At 34.6% G+C, this 19,365-nt stretch overlaps 2 protein-coding genes across 7 annotated transcripts; one reads left to right on the plus strand and one right to left on the minus strand.

Moving 5' to 3' along the window:
- The first annotated feature begins 168 nt into the window (after window positions 1-168).
- On the plus strand, window positions 169-4,247 carry LOC119077869. 4 transcript variants are annotated; one of them, XM_037185227.1, is made up of 5 exons: window positions 169-270; window positions 1,922-1,993; window positions 3,532-3,606; window positions 3,677-3,930; window positions 3,998-4,247. In XM_037185227.1, the coding sequence occupies exons 2-5, from the start codon at window positions 1,928-1,930 to the stop codon at window positions 4,182-4,184; spliced, it is 582 nt and encodes a 193-aa protein (XP_037041122.1). In that variant the 5' UTR covers window positions 169-270; window positions 1,922-1,927; the 3' UTR covers window positions 4,185-4,247. The 4 variants fall into 4 exon arrangements, with proteins under 4 accessions (XP_037041122.1, XP_037041131.1, XP_037041113.1 ...); XM_037185236.1 differs by lacking the exon at window positions 169-270 and adding an exon at window positions 275-407; XM_037185218.1 differs by lacking the exon at window positions 169-270 and adding an exon at window positions 416-585.
- Window positions 4,248-4,252: 5 nt separating this feature from the next.
- Window positions 4,253-18,332, minus strand: LOC119075762 (serine/arginine repetitive matrix protein 2). 3 transcript variants are annotated; one of them, XM_037182306.1, is made up of 7 exons: window positions 17,972-18,332; window positions 7,582-7,627; window positions 7,378-7,514; window positions 7,205-7,311; window positions 7,023-7,137; window positions 6,832-6,965; window positions 4,253-6,769 (listed from the first exon to the last, which is right to left on the minus strand). In XM_037182306.1, exons 2-7 carry the CDS (start codon window positions 7,616-7,618, stop codon window positions 4,480-4,482), a joined length of 2,820 nt encoding a protein of 939 aa, XP_037038201.1. In that variant the 5' UTR covers window positions 7,619-7,627; window positions 17,972-18,332; the 3' UTR covers window positions 4,253-4,479. The 3 variants fall into 3 exon arrangements, with proteins under 3 accessions (XP_037038201.1, XP_037038209.1, XP_037038218.1); XM_037182314.1 differs by lacking the exon at window positions 17,972-18,332 and adding an exon at window positions 10,449-10,566; XM_037182323.1 differs by lacking the exon at window positions 17,972-18,332 and adding an exon at window positions 9,625-10,566.
- Window positions 18,333-19,365: the final 1,033 nt, after the last annotated feature.

Here is a 19,365-nt window from a genome sequence, read left to right on the forward strand (position 1 = left end):
ATAACGAGCCGTTAAGCTCATTCGTAGCTTTTATATACATTTCCATTGATATGGAAATAAAATGAACTGAATGAACCAATCTCAATGAACCATTTATGGGCTATCGTTTTAATCATTTCAATGTAACAAAGTCCATACATGAGTACACAAAAAAAACAGCAGACAATCAGAAACAAAATAAAAAGTTAGTTTATACCTTTCAACCACATAACAAGTGGCTATAAAATATTCTCTTGTATAGTCTAACGTGTGCTCTTAGCCAAACAGGTGGTACGTTTCCTTTCGTAACTGAATATAGGAATTACGGTTTTATTTTTATTTTAATTTGTTTAAAGGAACGATTACTCATCGCATGAGTTAATTAAATATTGTGCTCAGGTGGATAGAGCGCTGCTGATAATATTTCGGTAAATTGTTTTCCGCGCGATTAGTAACACTCTGATTGTAATGAAGTGCGGGTGAAAAAAGTTTTGCGATAAAAACACAGTGGTTTAGTTCGTGATAGGATTTGCGTGAACTGAATGCCAGAATATAAAAAGTTCTGGTGGTGGAAAATTTAAATGTGTTGAACGATATACGAAGAAGGTATGAAAAATGAATAAAGTGATGGTGTCAAACAGAAATCGTCCTCTCATTAATTGAGTTAATGGAGTGACTATTTAAAACATTTTAATAGACTCCAATGGAATAAGCACTATTTAGTCAAGCTATTACATTTTCTAAATATATTTCGTTATCAATTCTGTGATAAAAGTATGAAAAGGTACACGGTTTATGATAAAAAAAAACATCAAATCAACTTTGTATTATAAACACGATATAACGACTTTATAGTTCAATATAAAATTCAATGTAAAAACTTTGAACATTAAAAATTCTTATCGGTGGCATATAAATACACAAATGATTAGTCATAAAAAAAAGAATCAATGACAGGGACAGGGCTATTTATATGCAATGAAAATAGAAGATGAGAGTTGGACGAAATAGAAATTTACGTCACAAGGAGGGAAAAGTTGAAAATTCGAGTTTTCTCGTGAAGTTTGTTGATCCGAGATGAAGGCGAGCCGGTGAAGCCGACGTTTTCATTTTTCGTCCTAGTTACGTATTACTCAATTACATAACAGGGGATAAAAACTGGAGTTTTCGTGTGAATTTGGTTGATTCGAGGCGAAGCCGATGGTAGTAATGACACGAAAATGATAGTTTTCAGTTTTATCCCGAGTTTTGTAACCGATTTTACATGCTGAGGGCGTCGAAGATGTGCTTGAAACATGAAAAGTACGGTCTTCCACACATGTAGAATGTAAAATATGTGTCATGCCTTCTACCTACATCACTTCGTTCGGGCTACAACTCGAGAAATTGCCTTTAATCTACCATCTACAACAGATACATAAATAACTATTATCATCCTCGCGTCATGTTGTGAGGTCACTATTACTTATCTGGAAGAATAGGTTGCAAATTATTGACAAGTGCAACCATTAGAAAACCTCGATTGTTCGTCTCATGTATGGATAATCTTATGTTACATGCTGAGGGCACCGAAGAAAATGCTTTATTGAAGAAATGAAAGGTTTTTGGTGTAAAATTAATTTTATAAAATTATACAAACTTCTGATTGTCGGAATAAAACTCAGAACTGCTCCACCCAAAAAAATTTATTTTTTGTAAAATTCCATGCTGTAAATACCTAACGGCTTTGTTAGAACCTTTCACCTGAATTAGTTTCTCAGCTCGCCTCGTATCCTAATTTTACATTTTTTTCTGAAAATTTGAACTGATTTTACGGGACATAGAATATCAGCAATGTATTCTATTAAAATGTTTTTTGATGAGTGAATACTTTTTAATCCATTACTTCCGTTCATTGATTGAATTTAAATTCGCTTAACCTTACCTCTTCGTTTGCATTTAGGTAAATATGGCTGAAACAGATGTAACGGAGGACACTTATATTGCCTCAAAGGACTTACCAATCACATTTAAGGTAAGACATGGCATTCATTCGTCTTATGAATTTGTAGTCGCTAAAACTCGTATCGGTAACCAGTTAAAACGTACATATAAAATGTGAGTTAATCGAGACGGTAGTAGAAAACTGCGTTTAAATTATCGATAAAATTCACTTTCCCAATAAATTTGAATATGTCGAGTTGGACTAGTTTTTTGTTTTTTGCAAAAGCAACGAATCCGTGGTATGGTGAGCCATAGCAATATATTTTCAACGTAAACTGCGATGTATATTATGGTAGATAACTAAAATTTTAATTAACTTCCGCTTAAATTAGCGATGCATAACACTTTTTACCATACACATACTGGCCAGGCCATCGAACAAAACAAATAGCCAGCATTGTATAACAAAAAATATTTCGAAATAATCTCGATGGTTCCATTCAACATTATTATTGTAACACTAAGAATTTGTCCATTAATTTCTATGAACGCCTCCCCTATGACTATCTATACAATGGTAACCATATTCTACGTCGTAGTTTTACATGTAGGAACTCCGGAAAAGAAAAATTACGATGAAAAGTGCATTGCACACACACCTTGTATGAACCGTCATTGTTATTCATTATTCTTTATATTACGGTCGCAGCTAACTAAAATAATAATCGAATTCATTCCTACAACATAGGCACTTGCTTCTTCTATCAGCTTGCTAAAGATAACCAATTTAATCATTTGTTGACCAAAATTAGGCTAGCAAGAGTAGTGATGGTTCGTGTTCATTACGTAGAGTATTGGTGTATTGGTGGAAATTAACCTGTTACAGACGGCAAGCATATGACTAGTATTGTTATCTGGTCTATTACTTCCATCGATCAATGGTTGATTTCAAATCTTGTACTTCAATTTCTTTAACATGCATTTTACTGTATAAAAGACCATATTACCTAGAGCCTGTCATTATTTTTGTCGTCGTTATCAATAACAGATGAATAGCGATAGATGAATATTCATCTCTTGTGTTTCCACCTGGCCGAACACATCGAATGTGTATATGTCGTATGTTTTTGTGCTACTTTGCACGTCGATTTGGCGATCTTTTGGAGTTTTTACCACAATATCCTTGTAACATCTGGTCACTTCGTGTCCAACTAGAGGACGAACACGCACTGCCGATACCATTTTTATTAACCTACCGATAATCAAGCGAAATAACCATAAAAGTATACAAACACTAAATAAATCAAGCAAGCATATGATCAGGATTACAATCGAGTCTATTGCTTCGATCAAAGTATCTTTAATCTGTTGATTGCAAATCTTGTACTTCAATTTATTTATCATGCATTTTACTATATAAATGACAATCCTACCCAGAGCTTGTCTTTATTTTTGTCGTCATTATCGATAGCAGATGACAGGTTAATAAGGGCGTCAAATAGAAACTGATAAATTAGAGAGCGTCTAAGATGGATATCATTGGAAGTTATGATTAGAGATTGACATCAGGGAAATCTAGTTCATATAATGATCGATGTTGCCTCTAATGATAAGGACTTTCAATTTAAGGTCAAATACTTAGGAAGCGAACATGCCAAAGGACTATGGGGAATTAAGCATACACGACGACCGGTCGATCATTTAGTAAGTAAAATTAATGGTCATCATTTCGTCAGCGTTTCAAGACAATCAAACAAAATTCTATTTTCATCAGGTCACAATAGCGAAAAATCTACCGCCAAACAAAATTCTACCTCTCTGCAATTTAACCGTTGCATTAGACGGTGTAATAATCGAGACCGCCCACAAAAGTGGTAACAAAAGTTGGAAATATGCAATCGACACAATATCGTACGGTGTTCAGGATCTGGTATACACACGAGTATTTGCCATGATCATCGTCAAGGAAAATTACAATTTAAGGGACGAAAATCCGTTCGAAGTTCATGCATTTGTTTGTGATAGCAGGTTTGTTTCGTGAATCGTGGTACAGACTTTTGTGTACTTAAACAAGAAAATTCTCTTTTACCTCCAGAGCTCTGGCTCGTAAATTGACATACGCATTGGCGGCATCGTTTCAAGAGTATTCCAAAAGGGTGAAAGAGGAAGAACAATTGGCAAAGGACAGTGGACAGCCGATTGAACGTAAGAAATTTGCGATAGATTTACGATCTCCTGAAGAAATCAAACAGGAATTAGATGAACAGGAGACGGAAGCTTAATTGTGTTCGTCTTTCGTCAGTGTTTTTGGTGTTCTAAATATATTGAGTGTTTTGAATAAAGTTTTTTCGTTTTTGTTTTCGTTAAAAAAGCCAAAGACTTACCACGTTCTCTTTATTAAATAAAAAAAAATTGAAATTTTTACAATTTTCACAAAACTTTTATCACTTTAATTGAGTATTCACGACTAAGTATGACCGATGTAAACAATTTCTAGTCTTACAAAAAATTTATCCGAAGACAACAAACCAAAAAAATCTTCGGCGATGAGCTAGAATCACACTTAGTAAATTTCTCTTAATATTCGTACTCATCAACATAAGTCTTAAATTTTCTATCGTCGTACGGTACCTGTACAACGGAACTTCTCGATTGTGCCGTAGCCGTGTTTAACGGAACATACGAATACTGCTGGTCATATTTACTGTTTAACGAAAAGCCAATCGGTGATCCTCGACTCGTCACTAGCGGTTTCAGAGTCGGATTCAGTGCATCATTCAATGTCACATCATATTCGCTGTAGATGTGCTCTAACGGATCTTTCGGTGGATCTACTTGTGGTGGCTGGGTGGTCAATGGCCCAGGAAAATGTTGTCGTTGATCATAGTTTACAGTTCTGGTTGATTGTGGTGGTATGTGCTCTTCCGGCTGTCGAGAATCGTCGTGCAGTTGTTCTTTACTTGAAGCAATGTTGTATGTTTCTTCTTCCGAACTTCCAACGGGACGAAGACCTCTTGGTAGATATGGACTGCCACCTCTACTAGGTAAAAATGGTCGCTTAACAACTCGAACAGCGGGACGTACTTCAATGTCGTCATTTAGTGAGTCTGTACCGGTTGGAGGAAGTTGTTGATTTTTATAAGTTGGCGCACGTCTGGGTGCTTCATCGATTAGGGGTGGTTCTACATGTACCTGAGGACTGATATCCTTTGCTGTCGGAGGAAGTCTGCTCGTAGATGGTTTATATGGAACATAAATTGGTGATTTTTGTGGAATTTCCTTAGGTGTACTATCAAAATCTTCATCAACAGCGGTTGGTGCTTCGATTATTGAAGGTCGCACTTCTTTTACATTAGATCGAAAATTGTTTCTTGATTTAGTCCTGAAATTTTGTTGATCAGAATTTTGTTTCTGATTGTTTCTGCTTCGATCGTCGTTTCTGCCTCTGTCGTCTAAGGGCACTTGAACTGGTTCCTTCGGTGTGTCTTCTGTTGTCTGTCGATGCTGTGGCCGGAAACTGTTTCGGAATCTATCCCTATTTCTTTGCTGTTGCTCTGACTGAACGGTGGAAGGACCAGATGGAACAGGCGCTCTATCGTTATTATCGTTGGCGGTATTTCTTCTCATTTGTGTATTAAGATCTTGGTCGGGGGCAGTAACTCTTGATGGTTTGGTGTCACTCTTCGAGATCGGCTTCACTTCTGGACTTGTTTCTTGTTCTTGTTCGGATTCAATGACATCGTCATATTCCTCTTCGATGAACTCTTCTTTCGGAATTTCATCTTTAATGGATGGTCTGGGATTTCTACCTGGCGGTGCAACAATTGTCCTCGATTTATGTTGGGCTTGTGGTCGTACTTCGGTCTTAGATGATGTCTTTTGTGGCGGAAGTTCATCTTCGTATTCATCATAATAATCATCCTTTTCACCTGCTGTAACAGGTGCACTCTCGCTCTTCTTGTAGTCGTATTTCTGCTTTTCATTAAGTGGGACTGGTCTGCTAATTTTTGGTGCAACTCTTGGACGATTGAAAACAGATGCACCATTACTTGAAGGTCTTACTTTAGGCAGCTCTTCCTCGCGAATTTCTTCTCTCACATTTTTTCGGCGTGGTGGAGGTGGCGGATCTTCAAAATCATCTCGATTTACTGCAGGACTTGTTCGACCTTTGACACGTTTTTCTGTTTGTGAATTTCTGAAGTTATTTCGTCTTGGCGGCAATTCTTCTTCAGGTTCGTCATAATTGGAGGAACGAGGCCTTTCATATTCAATTTCGAGTTCTTCGTCGTCTTCGTTCTTCAATGGTCGTTTATTGTTTGTGACGTAGCGATTTCTATCGCGATCTCTGACTCTTTCTCGTTCATCCGGTACAGGTCTTCTATCCCGATTGAATTTTTTAGTTGGTTCTGGCTGCACTGCATCAGCCACACTTCTTGGTTCATCGTCTTGCGATCGACTGGTGCTTCGTTGCTCATTCAAATTGCGACGATTATTTCTTTCTCGATTTCTATATCGCCGATTGTTTGCTGGTCGATTACGGTTTCTAGTTTGAGTTCTCTGTTCATAATCATAATCTTCGTCTAGCGGCTCTTCATCTTCATATCCTCTGTCATTCTCTGGGTAATCATCTTCGTAAGCTGGGCGATATCGGTTCCTAACAGCTGGTTTTCGTCTACGATTAACTCGTTCCTCGACAGCATAGTCATCATATTCCTCGTCTTCGTAATAATAATCATTTTGTGGTCGTCTTCGCCTCAGTGGTTTTCTTCCGACGGGTCTTCGTTGTCTTTCTGTTGTTGTTGGAGGTGGAGCAATCGTTGTTGTTGTCGTTGTGGTGGTTGTAGTTGCACGGTAAAGAGCATCATTTCTAAAAATTGCAGAAAGACTGTGCCATTAGCTGTTCATGATCTATATTCGTTAACCACTCACCTAAACCAGTACTTTGCGGAATTTTTGCAATTCACCTCAGACACGAAGTGACATATAAAAGTCTTCTGATCGAAAGCTGTGAAATTCGCACATAAAAAGTCATGTCGAATACCGTAAATGCAGTGATGGTACAACTGTAATTGAAAATGATTCTGTTACGTGGTTTGAGAAATGTGGTTAAAAATACGTACTTGACACCCGAATTTAATGGAAGCGTAGAATCCGTCATGTAATCCATCACATTTAAAGTCTATGTCCTCTGCATCAGGTACACTATTCAAAAATGGATATGACGACAAATTGAATCTAAGAATCGAAAGAACCATTTTAACTCGACTGAAAAAAGAAATAAATTTTGTTGCTTATTCCATACCCATTCAGTTCTCTCGGTAGATTAGGATCCCAAACATAGTCTATTTGCGGAATGCCTGTTAGTGGAGGCTTTGTCACTTCTTCTTCATCTAATTGGTCGGAATGAACCTTTTTTTCGAGAATTAGGAAATTATTTAGTAAGAGGTTGAGCTTTAAAATACAAATCAGATTTACTTCCTCATTATCATCGGCCACAGCTGGCTCTGTCGTTGTTGTGGTCGAGGTTGATGTCGTTGATGAAGCAGAATTTTTACCAAATATCAGTGAGGTTGCCCTAAGTGCTTGCGCGTTTGGCAATATAACAACAACGGCTGTGTAACATATTGCAGGTTTGGTAAAACAAATAATGGAAAATTGAGAACACTCTAAGACATTTACCTGCTAATAGTAGCAGCCAACGCTTCATCCTGTTCATCGCATAAATCTGAAAGGGAGAAAAATAAAATGTTTCAGAACAATTCAAAAGGTTAAGTTATGATCCACATTCTATGCAACCAATGTAATGCAATTCCAATAATTTTCTCAGACTCTCAAAATAACAGTCCTATCCTCCTAAACTGCCATCATTCGATAGAGGTAATGTAACAAAATTAAGTCATAAAAACGTTGATTTTATGAGCCTTCAATTCAATCGTATATTATGTCACGCATGCATTACTTCATAAATAGCAAAACAATGTACTGTTAAAGATCATTATGGCCAATAATACAACATAATTTGTCGTAATTATTATGACCACAAATTTTAATTCGGTCACCAATATGTACACCGACCACATAGCACATAATAACGTAACATTGCAATGTCTGCGTTTGTAGGTACATTATGTGACAAAGTGAATTAACTGCTCCAACCGCTCCAACCAACAAAAAAAAGGTGTTCAAAAACGTACAACGTGTAGTACGATTAATTAAATTTACATTTCTTTGCTCAAAACCATTTTTCCAATTCATTTTGTCACTGGTTAAAGTGCTATACGATTTATATCTTCATTTTGATTTCAGTTCATTCGAACACGTAGAGGTTTATATGGCTTGTGTATTAAATTCACATTTTGCTGGTCGATTATTCCCTCATTTAAAAATCACTCATGATTGTTGCATGAAGTGAGTCTATTATGTATGCAACATACTGAATATATTCGATTCAAATATTTCCATTTACAAAATGTTTTGCTGTTAATAACGAATGATCGCGGTTATAATGGAAATTGGCAAAATATTTTATTGGCAAAATTTTGATACCGGATTTGACTGAACAGTTAGTATGTTCGGAAGAGCAACTAATTTTTTGGGGGGTCTAATATTTAGAGTATAAGGAATATTGTCAAAAATGAAACCCAACAATCAACGGTCTTTCTCCGCTAAGTTTACAATTTCCTGCTGACTATAAATACCTAAACTTTAAATATAAGTTGCATGACTTAAAAATTTAACAAAATTTCCAACTTATAAAATTCAGGTTTTCGGATTCTTTGAATCCCACTTTACCGAACCAGTAGTGACCCAACTAACAGAAGTTGATCGAAAATGCATTTCTGCAAAAAAGATATTAGTCACGTATCTCTCTGACAGGTGGTTCTCCTTAATAAAGATATCTTTAATTGGAATAAATTCTTCATTAACACAGATATCTGCAAGGTCTTTTCCAATTAAAAATTCACAAAAACAAACAAATTAAATTGATGAATGGCCGGTATTAGCCTCATCTCGATTAATCAATTCTTACCTACTCATCAACTTCACCATAGCATTCTCGCTTGAGATTGCTATGACTTCACACAACAAGTTACTTAAGCATAAAATCATAAATAGATTGCAATTCCGACTTAACTAAGCTAAGTCGAGCTAAGTTGACAGAAACATGTAAAATGTAAAATTAAGCAACAAAACGGTTCTTAACACTATGTCTTATTTAAATCAGGAAATTAGATCAACATTTTTATACTAAATGAAATGGTGTTGACCATGGAATGAAATTAACGTCGCCCCTCTATTTCATTATCGGCAATTAAAAGTACTAATATCTGACTAGAGGAGTCAATGGTTAGTTTTAATTATCAGCCAAACAATACGACTTTTACAATCATGTATTTGTATCCAATGGATTGTTTTCTTGTGTACGTACAACCAATTTGATCGAATATCTTGGAAATGAGATAAAAATCTTTGCGAAAAATCCACTTATATGTAAAATATCTGTTTTAATAAGCATGGCTGCGTTTGCATTGTTTGCAAGAAGAAGAAAAAACTCGGTAAATCGACAAACGTACTATATTGCACTAAGCACTATTACACATGCATTAATGCCATGCACTCGTTCTTTTTTTTTTCTCCATGTGTACGGAGAAAATATTAATGGTGTACATATGCTGCTTATAAAAAATATCGAAAAATTTCGAAAACAAAGTCTGCACATACCTCTTTGAAAACTCTAATATTCAACTTGATTTATTTACTTTTTCAGTTAGGTAACTCTTTCGTCTTTTAGTGGAAGTTGTTCGGAAACTTTTTATGTTTTTTTTAATTTGTTTCTATTTCTATCCCAACGATTAAAATTGTGTGAAAATATATGTGTAACGCAATTCAAAACAAATTAATTCCAAACAAATTATAATTAATAAGTCCGTCCGAAATGATCAATCAAATATTGTTTTATTTTAACTTCATTTAAGACACCACCTCAATAATTAACGATAAAAAAACGATTGTAAAGTGATATTTTCAACTTTTGCAAGTGAGGTTTTGGCTCAGCTATATTTTTTATGTTTTATATAAATCACACTCAGCTCAGCTGGTATTGTATATGTTGTAACTTTCACGTTTTTAGATGTGACGTTGTTTTGCGATATTGACTCGATTATAAAAGCTCTGTTGCAACTCTCTGGGCAACGTTACTATCACAACACCGCGCACACATTTAATAATACCGAACGACTTTACACACAGCCATTTTCAATGTTCATTAGCGATTTTGAATGCATATATATATATCGAAAAATGTTATTTATTTGTCCTCATCATCATTCCACATCATATACCATTTCATCAAAAGGTATAAGACCAATGTAAGAGCGACGAATTTTAAATAAATGATAAACACTTCACGAATTTGTTGAAGAATTTTGACGGATTTGTGTGGAAACCACTCGAGAAAATAAATAACGAATTATCGAAATAACGACAAAAGATTTTGAAAAAAAAACCGTAACAACACTTGAGGTAAATTCAAACAAAAAACTCACTCTCGATCGGATAACAATATTTATTACTTTACTTTTCGAACAACAACATATTCACCAACGGCAAGAGACAAGACTAATTTTCCAATCATTTCACAAGTCAACTGAAACCGTCTGCGAGAGACTGATGGTGTCTTACTCGCGTATGTTGCTGTAAACTCCATAAAACATTTTTATATTCAATTATATAATAGTAGAATGTTGTTTTCTACATTTACATCTTTCAATATGTGTGTAAGTACTGTGCTGTTGGAACAGATTTGCTTGTTGTATATAAGACGGTTAGCATGGATTAATTTCTGCATCATCTACATACCCAAAGGATCTTCTGGATTGATTTTGGATCGGCTAGTCATCTGTTATCGACAGAGACGATGGTCTCAGTTATTATTCAAATTGTGTGCGAAAACCAATGAAAAAACTGTTTTATATCAAACATTAGAAAATAGTTTTAACATCAGAAGTAGTAGATTTATAATTTATAACCTCAGGTTGTATATGTTTGATGTTCTTAACTGGTCATCATTAACTGCTCCATTGTATTATAAAGACGCGAAAACCCATTAAATGATAAATTGCAAGTGATTTTTCAACGGCGACGGTGTAACCCACATCCAACTGCTACACGTCATTTTAGGATTTTTTGTGTAAGTTGCAACATGTGCTGTTCTCATTGCATCTGTACCACCTTTCTTTAAAAAAATCAGTTTTCCGAGACTATCAAGCTAACAGTGAACTATAAAAACTGACGTTCGCATCTCCAATAACCATTTTATGGGGTCATTTTGTAATCTTCAGAAAAATTCATTTTTTTTTCTTTTTAATATTTTTTGTCACAATTTTGCACCGCAAGGTAATAGTGTTGAGTTGACTCTAAAACTGTCTGAATTTAGCAATCAATAACATTATTTGTTGAATGTATTACTGTTAACATTTCACATAAAATAAATATTGAATGAATCTGAAACTGCACACTTTTGCTTTTTGACCTTCTAACTACTTAATAACCCGAAGCCACCATACAGAAAGATTTTTCAACTCTTGATAGAGCGGATCAAATTTAATATTGTGAGTAAAAGAAACTTGTGTATCCATTGTGGTGCAGGTATAACATTATTATGAAATTAATCAGCTTACAGATTTTTTTAACTAATTAAAAGCTGTAAGAAATTTAGCGCTATGCGATCTTTGAATAATTTCTGAATGACCTCCTCGATTTAGATAATGTCTTCAAAGTATTATGTGATTTTTGTATTATTTTTTTGTGGCACGCCGACCATATGTGTGTTATGCTGCTGGAGTAAAGAAATTATCTTAATGATACAATGAATAATTTGCAAGCAACTGCGATGAAATACCACGCACCGAAAGGTAAATGGTAATGTATACAATCCTACCGAGCCAAAACTGTTTTAATTCCTCAGTAAATGATCGTAGAAAAATTTGTTGGAAATGTGTAACTCACTTGATTTACAGTTCAGCGATTGCGATTCAATATACTACGTGCTTCTGTTCGATAAATGCAATTTTTGTTTGTTCATTTTCGCTTTTATTGACCAGAAGCACAAGAAGTATAATACCCCTTCGGGACGGGCTATAACGTCCCTACGGGGTAGGGTAATCTCGCACACCACACAAATTCATGGTGTGCGAGATTCACCTCTAAGTGGTGAATCTCGCACAGTCATGACTTTTCGTTACATGTCGTAAAAGGACGCATACTATGATCGCGTGTGCGAGATTCCCCGACACCGTCCCTACTTGTCAAAATAAAATTTGGAACTTCTGACGTAATGGACTAGAAAGAAACCCGAACTCGTATTTTTAAATGTAAAGTTTTAGGATCAGATCGATTAATAACTGTAAATCTTGCTGCAAATATGCAAGTTTTGGGGTAACGAACAAAAAGACTGTTAAAAAGGTACTTTCAAGGGATTAGTCACAGGTTAAAATTCGTTGACATGACTTAAATATTTACTCGCACTTCATGGCGCTTGCTCTGCAGTCATGCTTCACTTTCTCAAGATTAACCCGTCTCGTCTTATATTAATAGTTGCACGTATTTTGATATTTCAATTGGTAAATATTTGCTTATATTTTCTCACATTATTAGCTTTATTAAACAAATATTCCAAATGTCGATTTGACTCGCCATAGCTTCGCTCTCGTGTGTCTAGTCTTATCAATTGAGCTGGAATTTCTTTTGAGAACTTATAAATGTTCTCGGGTACATAAGCATAGTGGCGCTTGGTTGGTCTCTCAACTTACCACTTCAAATGAAAGGATCTCAAAGTAAAGCCATTAGCAGCGAAACTAGTTAATTGATGGTCTAGCCAATACTCTTTTATGTACGGTTAAAGCAACATAGTAATCCTTTTGATCTCAGTATTTTCAACAGACTGACTAACAAAATCTATTACTTCAATTTTTTTAACAAACAGTTGACTATATGTAATGCCGCAACTGCCGGTCATAGTTCACCTTTCTCGTCGTGGTAGATAACATACGCCATTACAAGCAATCACTAAATCATTTCTTTTATTTGGACAATGAGCTAAAGTTATTGAAACTATTAATATTTGCGTAGATATATCTCATATTATTATGTGACTTGTTTACTTGGCACAGATTATTTTCGTTACAGCACTTACTGAACACTAATTGGTTTATGGTGAATTAAAGCGAAATAATCGCATTACCAAACATTACGTATAAAGTGCCAAACACCTTAAGACATCGACCACAAACCTTGATTGGGCGTAATGCGGAAAATGTTTTGCTATATGCGAACGATAACTAGTTTAAAAACGGAACTGGACAAATTTTGATATTATTTATTGCACTAGATTATGCGCTTAGAAAGATTGGCCCCGGGCTATCTGACTGTACTTCTGATAAAATTATTTAGAAATTATTTATTGGTTAAAAATATAAACTAGACACTGAGTTCTCCTGCTGTGCATGTTCAACTTCAATATCTATTTGCGCTGATTAAGATTTGTATTTTTAGTTGTTTTTTTTTCACCAATTCACAAAACGATGATGTAGGTATCCAAATATACATCAAACCAAATTAATATTTCCAAATGAATGAAATACGTTTATTATTCACTTTCATATGCTCTTGACTTCTAAAAACAATAAATGGTTTCGTAATGAAAAGTATCCAATTCAAAATACAACTTTAACGTATAGTCCCAAGACGGATTGAAACAAAGGAGTTGAAGCAAAAGACCTTGTGATATGTTAAACTGTCGCCTGTTCAAATGACCTTTTGCAGGTTTTTTTAATGACTTTTTTGATAATTTTTTTGTTTCTTTTAATCAAAATCGTGTACCTATTTGAATGATAATTTCAACGAAAATTGTTTATTGTTTTTTAAATGTTGTTTTGCGTTACGTTATTTCTACGCGGTATTTATGGATTAGTTGGAATACGATGACCATACGTATTGACATAATTTAGCATGTCGATTATACTTGAACAATATATAAGACAAATGACGCAGCGTGATTTATTTTGGATGGATGATGGTAAAATGTTGTCATTGAGTTAAAATTATTCCTTCATAAACGAGTTATCAACGAGATAAAAATGTATGGCCAAGATGTACACACGTATAAGCTCTTACCAAATTTTTAGAATCAGATGACACAATTTTCTAAATAAATGATCTCTCGAAGTTCGAAATTCGGTGATTCCCTAATATTTCTATTTCCGTCTCATCATTCTCAACGAAATTTCAACCAAACGATAAAAATAAATAACCCGTGTTGGTTTAAGCAAGCAATCACTACCACAAGATAGTGATGAAAGAAATAATCAACAAGGCACAATTTCCAACTAAAAGACTTGATTGCAATCAAAAGACATCAATAATGTAACCAACCTCATAAAATTGTGATTTTATGAAATAATTTAATTGAAATTGAAATTGATTTGATAAATTTGATTTCCTTGTAAAGGAGTGGCGTCTTTTCATCAATTTTCTATCCCCTACAAAAATAAGTTTAATTGGCGTGATAATAAGTCCGTTAAGCATGCGGAATTAACATCAGCGAGTTAGCATTATGAAAGGTATTCTGACAAGGTAGTGTTCGTAAAGATATCTTATTGCTCATTCTAGTTGATAGAGATCTCGCTTAATATTTGGAAGACAACATCTATGATAAGTTCAGAAACACGCATGGAAAAACCTGCAACTAAAGGTAGAACGTTCGATAACCTTTATTGGCTTGGTACATGCTTTGAGATAACTGATTAATGTATAGTAGTAACGTTAGCCATTCACAAGCAGCAAGAATATTAGCCGTATATTTATCAGATCTATTACTTTACTTCAACAAACTGGACATCGAATCGTTGTCTCCATTGCCTTTAACAATAGGGTGGGTCGTATTTTCATTTTGTTTTTGTTTTAAAACGCCTGACCCCAGGCTGTACTTACAATTGAACAAGGAATCCGAAACAGCAAAAAATGAAAAATTGTTCCTTCCCTTGCATCAAGACTGATTTTTGATTTTCGGGGTCGTAGCGTGGGGTTGTACACATTGCTGACGACAAACATCCACAAAGTGATTATTGTCTTTGTCTGTCGCAACCAGCATGACTGATTTACCACATTGGTAACGTGTGAGCTTGGAACGCCAGTTGGCCTGGGTTCGAGGCTCATTGACACAACTAAAAATTTTTATTTCAAATTTTCGTTTTAACGCATATGTAAGACTTATAATCATCGATCGTCGGGTGATCGGTTGGCTCAGTGACAATATCGGCCAAGATTTGTCGTTGTCGGTTAAAACGGAACGTAGCGCAAAATGCATTGAAAAAATGCGGTCACCCTTTTGCTAGTGTTCGAATTCTGGCCAGGGGCAGACAATTTTTTTTATTTCCTTTTCTTGGTTTTTTTTGCATAGCCAAAGTTACAACGAATGAATTGGAGATACATTTTTGGTTTTTTGGATGAATAATTCGCTAATTGTTGTGTTTACCAAATATTTTGCATCATTTACTACTTACGCGCCAGTTTCAATCATAGGGTTTAGGCAAAACCTATGTTTAGGCAATTTCAAAGTTTCGATATTTGAGCAAGTCAAATTCATATTACGCAACGTGTGCGTAAAGATTTCCAATCCTCATGTTGTAGGATATAAAATCAAGGATGCAAGAGCAGAATGGACAAATGATAACTGGTGGGCAAGGTGAAACATTCGAAAGTTTGGACTACAAAATGGTGACGGTGAATCCCTTAATGAGGAAGGGTAATCATGTTTTACCAATTTGATTTTTCTTTTCGAATGTGTCATAGTCTCTAGCAGCAGTAAATCACTGACAAAACTACTTCCTTTTTCGACTTTCGAACCTCCACCACAAGCCAATAAACATATATTCAAATTCAACTACTATGGGCATATAAACAAACCGTCGCTGAAAAACAGCTCCACTTTCATAAAATTCGTCCGGTTGTTCTCAAATGTCCGAGATATCAGTCAGCAATGTGTGCAACCTCAAAAATGTGAAAATTAAAAATCAGCATTGAAGCAAGGAAAAAAACAATTTTTGATTTTTTTTTACTTTTTCGGATTCTTTGTTCAATTCTAAGTACAACCTGGGGCCAGGCCTTTTAACATAAAAACGAAGTGAAAGTCGTCATTTATGTTTTTGTCGTTGATAAGAGATGCTAAATGCTAAAATGATTTTGTATCTACCTTCTATGTCTGATCTTTGCATTTGCAGTCTCCTCCATCATTTGATACGTTTCCTAATTATGAAGTACATTTTACATGTGTCGAAAACCGAAATTTTCTTGTTTCAAGCACTACTTTCGACGCCCTCAGCGTGTAATACTTATTTTCCTAGCGCAAGCTAAAAGGTTTTTTTTTAGCGAATAAGAGCTTTCCAGCATGAGTTGGAGGCAAGTTCTGCAATCAATCTGATCAACAAAAGTCAGAAGAAAACTCTAATTTTCATCTTTTTATCCTTCGTCATGTAAATGACTATTTTATTTGAAGTTAAAGACGCCTCTCTTTTAATTTCTTCAATGAAAGCAATATCACGACTCATATAGAAATTCTTCAACTGTTAGTCGAACACGTTTATTGTAATCGACACTTTATCAGAAGCGAACAAGATCGATATTCAAAATTATACACACCCATATCTGATGAATTCAAAGAACTGTTGCGCTAGTATCACGCAAATGTCAAAAGTTTTCTTTTTTAACAATTGAAGGTGAACATTTCGAGTTCCGCGTAGTCACAGTGTAACAATGTAGTGTGAAATGAAACGTTATTATTGACTTTTAAGTGGTAGATTTATTCAAAATTGTTATAAATCACGAGAAAAAAAACCTTCTGTTGACCTACCATACCTTTGAAAAATTAAATAATTTTATATTTTAAGTAATTTACTGGGTATCCATTACACTAATGGCGCTTAAGATTAAGAATTCCCGAAAAATTCAATGACATTGCATCTCGATACCGCTGATGGTGGATCAATGACCTTTACAGTACAAATGCGCTTTTAAATGCCCCTTTTGTGCACTTTATTTCAGGTGTTGCATAATGTAACAAGAGATTAATTTAACTAACTGTTTTCGGCTGTCGTTGTTGTTGTACGTTGCATTTTATTATTTATTTTTAAAAGAAAAATAAACACAAGGTTAAGAGAGTATGTTATGCGTCAGTGCTGGTTTTTTTTTTTCTCAAGCTAGTTCAAACGAAGCTAAGTGTATAAAATGGAAATACGTACAATCACAGAGAAGAAAATGAAATTAAATATCGGAGTGTTTGACTGGTAGGACGTTAATTGGTATATTTTTCCCTACAGTTTAATTCATGAGAAACAGACGGAAAACAGTAAGTATAATGAAGTAAAAAAAAGCCAGTTTGGTTCGATAAAAATAAAATAAAAGAAATTGTAACCGATGATGGTTCGCAATTATGTATTGAAGGCGACGATATTTTTTTCCATAAAATAAAAAGAGCAAAAAGATAAACGACGAACAATGTATATGTGGTATTATAACGAGACACAGTTAAAATTGTCCTTTTATAAACGGCAATCGTATCGTGATGAAATCAATGAGTCTGTTACTTCTTTTGTTGAAAGAATTTCTTTGCGTTTGATATGAAATCTGGTACTTCTTTGGCTTATTTTCTTATGCTATATTTAAAAGCAGTGAGCAGTGATAATCGTCTATTTTGAACGACACAACTGAACTAGCTTACGGTTTTTTTTTTGTTGAAAGAAATATTAAAATGCATTTGATTTTGTTAATTAAAAAACTCGTAGAAACAAATCAATTCACTTTTAAAATGCGAATGAAAGAAGCAGAAAAAAAAATCCATTTTCTCATGTGTAAAATAAAAACGAAATTTCTATTTTTTATATTTCTCTACTTTGAATAAAATAACAATCCGCGCGCACATATTTAATCGTCATGGAATTGCACATTGGTTGCTTAAAATGTGAATACCGAAAAAATCATTTTACCAAGTGGGAAAAAAATTTTGAATATTTACCTTCGTTTTGTGTTATTTAATCCAAAAATTTATATAACCAAATCGTTAATACACAACAACAACAACAAAAAATGGTAAAGTAAATTAAAATAAAATAACCAGTTCCCGAAAATTATCAACGACTCATTTGATATTCACGATTTTTGCAAATAAAGACTAAAAATCAATTGATTTCTTTGTACACAAAACAAAAAAATTTGAAAGAAATAAATACTAAAACAAATTCAAAAAATCACTCTACTATTTTCTTGGCTTTTCGTGCACAGATTTTTTTTTTTCTTCGTTCGTTTCTGTGAACAATGAACAATAAATATAATTTTAAGTTTATTAACGTTTCTCCGATAAAAGTTGATAAAAGACTAAGTTGAATCGTTGGTTTCTTGCTGAAAATGCCACTCTCTCTTTTAAGTTTTTACTTCGATTTTATTGTTGCTTGCATGTATAGGTGGTTTAATGTGTAAGATCTGATTTTACACCGTCGATGTGTTGATGAGAAAATAAGAGTAAAATTTTTAAGTTTAGCCATGCTGAACGGGAAACTACGTTTATTCCACAACATAAAACAGCATAATCTAGTGCGAGAGCTTAGCGACGACGGCAAAAAAATTCTCATTCTATTTCTCACATAAAGTAGATCAGCTTTCTTCGAAGGAAAATTTAATCATTTCTTCTCTTCATCTTAATTCAGTTTCACCTTTTCACAGAAAATGCATGGCCAAGATGAAAATCATCAGATCTGGTAATTAAAAATTTTTAAATGAAATCTTCGACTTCATTTGTTTGAACATTCATTTCTCCTATAAGACGACTATTGATGTTAGGTAGAGTCCATCTCATGGTTTCTTCGCCGATGAGATTGAGCCAAAGACTACTTTTGGGACAACGTTTTCCCATTTTCTCCTAAATTTTTCTCAAAATTTTCTTTTTTTTCCGAAAATGTTGGCAAAAAGAGGAAAATATTGGAAGAATTACTTTCCCAAAAAAAACCCACACAACCCACCACATTTAAATGTATCATCACTACCCTCGACATGATAGATAGACTAAAGTCCTCATCGAGAATTTTCCCTAGAGTCGATTCCCACACTGTGATTTAGTGCACTCACCTCTATAATCCGTTGTAATTTAACATGTTACATACGGCTGTCATCTGTTATCGACAATGACAGCAATAATAAACGACAAGCTCAGTCGACTATACCGACCTTAAAAATCAATATATATATATTTACGCCGCTGACTTTTGGCTCTGTTGGTCCAGAAACATCGATTTCCTGAAGAAACTCGGCAAACTTATGGCCAGAAATTCCGGCGATCCACGGTCATTAGATTTTCTGTTACACAAAATTTCTATTTCTATTCAGCAAAGAAGCTCAGTCAAATGAGGTCTTATA

The sequence above is a fragment of the Bradysia coprophila genome, chromosome III (genome assembly GCF_014529535.1).
Source record: "Bradysia coprophila strain Holo2 chromosome III, BU_Bcop_v1, whole genome shotgun sequence".
Lineage (NCBI taxonomy): Eukaryota > Metazoa > Arthropoda > Insecta > Diptera > Sciaridae > Bradysia > Bradysia coprophila.

Bases quoted from the DNA above. Each gene is read 5' to 3' on its own strand.
- LOC119075762 (XM_037182306.1), bottom strand. From the start codon at position 7,618: ATGAACAGGATGAAGCGTTGGCTGCTACTATTAGCAG. The intron at 7,515-7,581 runs GTAAATGTCTTA...TATGTTACACAG, and splicing joins TTGGCTGCTACTATTAGCAG to CCGTTGTTGTTATATTGCCA. The intron at 6,770-6,831 runs GTGAGTGGTTAA...TGCAATTTTTAG, and splicing joins TCCGCAAAGTACTGGTTTAG to AAATGATGCTCTTTACCGTG.
- LOC119077869 (XM_037185227.1), top strand. From the start codon at position 1,928: ATGGCTGAAACAGATGTAACGGAGGACACTTATATTGCCTCAAAGGAC. The intron at 3,607-3,676 runs GTAAGTAAAATT...TATTTTCATCAG, and splicing joins GACGACCGGTCGATCATTTA to GTCACAATAGCGAAAAATCT. The intron at 3,931-3,997 runs GTTTGTTTCGTG...TTTTACCTCCAG, and splicing joins GCATTTGTTTGTGATAGCAG to AGCTCTGGCTCGTAAATTGA.